The 5,333-nt window shown below is 40.4% G+C and overlaps 1 protein-coding gene across 1 annotated transcript; it reads right to left on the reverse strand.

The window, feature by feature from the left end:
- Positions 1-2,749: 2,749 nt before the first annotated feature.
- On the reverse strand, positions 2,750-4,432 carry LOC144014118 (lithostathine-1-beta-like). Its single transcript, XM_077513669.1, has 7 exons — positions 4,372-4,432; positions 4,194-4,250; positions 4,077-4,098; positions 3,914-3,999; positions 3,642-3,776; positions 3,163-3,280; positions 2,750-2,995 (listed from the first exon to the last, which is right to left on the reverse strand). Exons 2-7 carry the CDS (start codon positions 4,248-4,250, stop codon positions 2,910-2,912), a joined length of 504 nt encoding a protein of 167 aa, XP_077369795.1. The 5' UTR covers positions 4,372-4,432; the 3' UTR covers positions 2,750-2,909.
- Positions 4,433-5,333: the final 901 nt, after the last annotated feature.

Genomic DNA, 5,333 nt, shown 5'->3' on the forward strand with positions numbered 1-5,333 from the left:
TCTCTATTTTTATTTGGAAGAAAAATATACAGTATATTGTTGCTATAGTGACTCCATACATTGACTTTCCTCTGCACATGTGGCTCTTGTGTAAAAAATAGTGAGACTCACTTGTACACAGCAAATTTCGTAGAGTACATTGAAAAGCACTATTTGGTCCCAGTCTAAACGGTAACATTTAAATTGTACTCTGTTTAGACTGAGATGAAATATTAGTCTTTTTAGAGTAAAATGTACTGTATGAATTTACTATGGAGTTGTCTTTGTTGGTTAAATTAGGATGTTCAATTTGAAAAAGATTTCAAATGGTGGTTTGCCATTTAAAATTTATTGAGAGAGAAAATAATTTTTAGATGTTTTATTGCATCGAACCCTTTATCAGGAGTGAGCCTTTTAATTGTGTCCTGGAATGTTGTATCTATTATGTCACATGACAAGTCAGACAAGTTCAGTGCGTTTAAGTAGATCATCCCTTTTCAGAGAAAATCACCCCGCAATTGTTCAAATCAACTAGCCAAAAATATTCATCCGCCCATTTGACGTCATCATGTATCCAGTTACATCACCATCATATATATATATATATATATATATATATTTATATATGCAGCCTCTCGCATCGCATTGTCAGCGCATGGTTGATGACATGATCAACTGAGGTTGCTTTGATTTCACTTTTGAAAGTTGTTGTCTTCTTTGGCCATGAACTCCTCTCGCAGCTCTCCCTCTCCCGCTTACTCCCCTTCTCGTCCTCACCCTCTCTTCCTCTTCCTCTCTCTGCCACAACTTCCATTGTTGATGTAGGGGGGAAAAAAAAGGTGCTCACCTGTGGTCTTTTTTATTGCGCTTACTTCCTGATTGAAGTGGTAACAATTAACCACTGAGGTGTTTGACCAGGCGGCACATGTATTGGCCAATTAGCTCATGTATTATCATGTTGAGTGGCAGTGTTTTGCAATGGCAAAAATGTGGCCTTATGTCAGATAGTTGTGTCTTATGCAGGCGAACCGTGTTCCGTGCATTTAAAAAGTGCCAAAGAAAAATGTGTTTTGAGTTTTGGAGACTTAAGAAGAGGGCTTGCTCTGTGTGCCAGTTTATATAATTGTGCTATGCACGTCATTTGAGTGTTTTAGCAATTGGAAAAAACTATAAGCTGCCACTAGATGGCATAATTGCATTTGTTAGACGTTTAAGATATCTAATCTTTAACATAAAGTAACTTGTGAAATCTGCACATTTTTAAAACTGTAAAATACAACTTGACTTCAGTCTCCACAAATATATGCATTATTATTCCATTCATTACTGCTAAATTTTGACATGAACATGTTGCGACGGGAATTACTGCAGTGTAAGTTTGTGAAGTTAGTTTGTGAAGACAAATCAAAATGTGAAATTACTAACCACATCTGCTGGCAGCATTCTTGTCAGACGTCACACTATATTATATTACTCTTTATGTAAAAATGGTGCGGATGCGTGATTTCCCGGACTATACCAATAAAAATGTCTTTGAATCTCTGCACACTTTTCACCATTTTCCGAGTACGGGCATTGCCTTCAGGCAACTTTGGCTTCTTGAAAGTCATTATCATTAGTAATGCAGACATAATCTCCGCGTTGGCCTCCTCATCAATTAAAAGGTTTCACATCTGTGGCATGATTAGACTCTCTCTCTGCCCGTTCTAATTCCATCCGATGAATTTCAGCATCAATATATTCGGGTTCATAAAGATACCCCCATGGCTTAGAGCTAAAGACATTGTCTCTGTAGTCAGACATGTTATCATGAATTTTGAAAATTATAATTACGGTGGTATGCACATATCTGACAGCTGGATGCTTCGCGTCACGCAGTGTTTCGAACAGAAAAATAGTGCCCGGAAGAAATGGCGGTTTTGTGATGCAAATGTATGACTTTGAACACACATTGTTTTTTCGAAAAAAAAACAAAAAAACACTTTATTTCCATTACCCCAGCCAACTACCGGACTACTTTTGTCTCGAGCAAAACCGGAGCAGATCTCGGGTCACAGGACGCTGTCAGGGGTAAACTAAGTCAGTGCTAATGCACACCACTGTAGATGAGGATGCCATCCAGATTCATGTCAAAAATCCCCAACTATCCTCCTTAAATTATGAAGATGATCAATGAATGCCAGTAAAGATATATTAATCCATCCATTTTCTTGACCGCTTATTCCTCACAAGGGTCACGGGGGGTGCTGGAGCCTATCCCAGCTGGCTTCGGGCAGTAGGCGGGGCACACCCTGAACTGGTTGCCAGCCAATCACAGGGCCCACAGAGACGAACAACCATCCACACCCACAAGCACACCTAGGGACAATTCGGAGCGCCCAATCAACCTGCCATGCATGTCTTTGGAATGTGGGAGGAGACCGGAGTACCCGGAGAAGACCCACGCGGGCACGGGGAGAACATGCAAACTCCACCCAGGAAGGCCGGAGCCTGGACTCGAACCCGAGTCCTCAGAACTGGGAGGCGGACGTGCTAACCACTCGATCACAGTGCCGCCCAGTAAAGATAGAATTATTTATAAATAATAGTAACCTATAACGGTTTCCGCTACGCCACAATCAACATGAGTGCAATATTTTGCAGTGGACTTTTGTGAAATCAAACAACAAAAGGTAAAAATTGGCGTTTTATTTTTTGACTACCATTCTATGGACAACCCATGTTGAAATTGGTACAGGGGCTTGGGGTGAAGGAATAACACTCAAACATGTTGTCGCGCTCAGAAAAGTTCAAATTTATTGAAAAGATAGTTACCCATCAAAATAAGCTCAAATGATGGCAATCGTTAGCAAGTGAATCACCCTTTAATGAACAGTTAACATAATTAAGGAAGGATAATATTATAGACGATATGATGGTAAAACAGATGATTAATGGCAATCATCTTTTTTGTCCACAGGTCTGATGCAAACAAATGGGTTTTCCTCAGTGCACTCATCATCATCCCACAACTCGTCTGCAAGAGAACACACAAACAAGGGTTAAGTCTGCCACTTGCACAGAAAATACATGTAAAGCACTTTTGAAATGTAGTTTTGTATTAAATATCAGTGTATGTTAATACAATATGAAATGACATTTTAGAAATATCCAGAGACACGAAAAATAATTAAGCATACGAACCATCTGCCTCAATCTCCACACAGTCTTCTTCGACTCCCACACCGCCGTTGTTAGGCTGGGTAGCACCAAAATTTCTGAAATTCACAACTTCACCGTCGGTCCAAATGAATTCGTCTTCCTGTAAGACAAAGTCACATTTCAGTAAGAAATCACAACTAAAAAATGAGATAGAATAAGACAAATGTTTGCTCAGAATTGCGCGTTATTATGATGTCTTAACAAACTGAAATTCAGTTTCAACCTTTGTTGCAAATGTGCAACACTTGTCAACCTCTAAGTGGCGCAAGAGGTACTAGTTTCCCCTCCCATGAACTCCGAAACCTGCTATGACGAATACACAATTCTCCACTGCTTTCATTATATGTAAGCTGACAAGATTAAATCTGGAGCAACCATTCATTTTCGACGGGACCAAAGCACTTTGAGTGAACAAAAGTGATTTGAGCCAATCAGAACTTTTGCACTGCTCAATGTTTCACCTCAATTGTATCGTGGAGTCCAATCCAGGTGTCGACCACCTCGCCAGCCCCCTCCCGGATCAGCTCGACAACGAGCGCGTGTTCCTTGCGACTGTTGATCGAAACCAGATTCCCGTGGAGAAGGTTGCAGACTCTCTGATGGGGAGAAAAACAATATGTTAAGCAAATGACTATCATTCAAACAGTGTCAGTTTATTGTCTAACGAATGTCGTTGACGCATTCTAATAGGTGTAAACTGTTAACATCACTACTGCATGAAAGTCTTCCATACCTCTGCATCTAGAAAGCTCCTCGGGTCATGTTCGTAGATGTAACAGTATTTGTCCAACTGAGTCCATCCTTTTGGGCAGTTTCCATCTGCAACACAAATGTTGTGCTTGAAATAAATCTGTTGTCATTTGAAATATGATTAGGGTTGAATCAATGCTAATTACCATCTCTTTGGCTGGGGTGCCTCTGTGAAGACGACAAAGATGAAGGTTAGGATGAAAGTTCAATGCAGAGAGCAAAAATCAAAGGAGAAAGAGTCGTGTGGTCATATTTGGACTTACGGCTTGGGTCAGCGCAATGATCCCACAGAGGGCGAACAACAGGTGAAGACGAGCCATCTGTGTGATGATATAATGACTCTGTATTATTGTTCTCTAGTGGTTCAGATTTGTATTAAAAATCATGTGTACGATTTAAAAAATGGGATTGAGGGAAAGAAAATAGGACGTATAATCTTACCTTTTTGCAGTCAGTCCGGGCACTTGATGTTGAGAATGTCGACCGGTAAACATTTTATAGGTTGGGTTTACTGTATTGGAATGACGTACGTTGTGTCACATGGCACGCCAGACAAGTTGGGTTTGTCCGTTCAGTAAGGTAATGCACCAGTCATACTAGGAAGTATTAGGCAACTGGGGAAAATAATATCCATCTTCATCAATTTTCCACCTCTGGGTTAATGGGGAGCTGCGGACCCAAAAGCAGCGAACAGAACTAAGAGAGAGATAACTATTTTCACTCGCCTCGTCACTGATTTTGAACTCAATTCATATCAGATAAATTAACCAGTACTCTAAAAATGTGGAACTAAATAACTGATGAAATTTCTAGATTTGTCATTATACTCGAGGGCATGTGTGTGACGCATTTCCTTAAGTGAACACAAAAATGTTTGGCTTGTTTCCATTTTCACACCCAAACAATTAACTTATCAAACAACAATGGCAGCCATCTTTGAGAAACTTGTCTTGGACCAAAACGAGGCACTGGCAAGTGCTAGAATGTAATTATCCCTGCTAGTACGGTTTGACAGCACAGGTGCGCGTTCAAGTGTGTTGCTGCACCTACTTGTATAATTTTTCAGTCACGACAAGCATGTGACAAACAACGCCTACTACACTGCTTGTCAAGAACGCGAATCGCCATCATCCAGGGCCGTCTTGCACACAGGGTCGATGCCCGCCCTTTTTAATTAGGGCTTAATGTGAATTGGCCCACGACGTGGTAGCCTGGAATCAAGTCTGGATACAATTTTGATAATAATCAAATAGAATGTTTAATTCTTGTAGTCAGTGCTATTTTTGCAACATAGCAAGTAAAAACAACATGGCGGCAAAGTCATTGCTTTGTTATACCATCCACAATCATGGTCACATGAAATAAAATGCGCACATGATATCCAGAACCGTGCTCGACATATT

Source organism: Festucalex cinctus, chromosome 2 (genome assembly GCF_051991245.1).
Source record: "Festucalex cinctus isolate MCC-2025b chromosome 2, RoL_Fcin_1.0, whole genome shotgun sequence".
Lineage (NCBI taxonomy): Eukaryota > Metazoa > Chordata > Actinopteri > Syngnathiformes > Syngnathidae > Festucalex > Festucalex cinctus.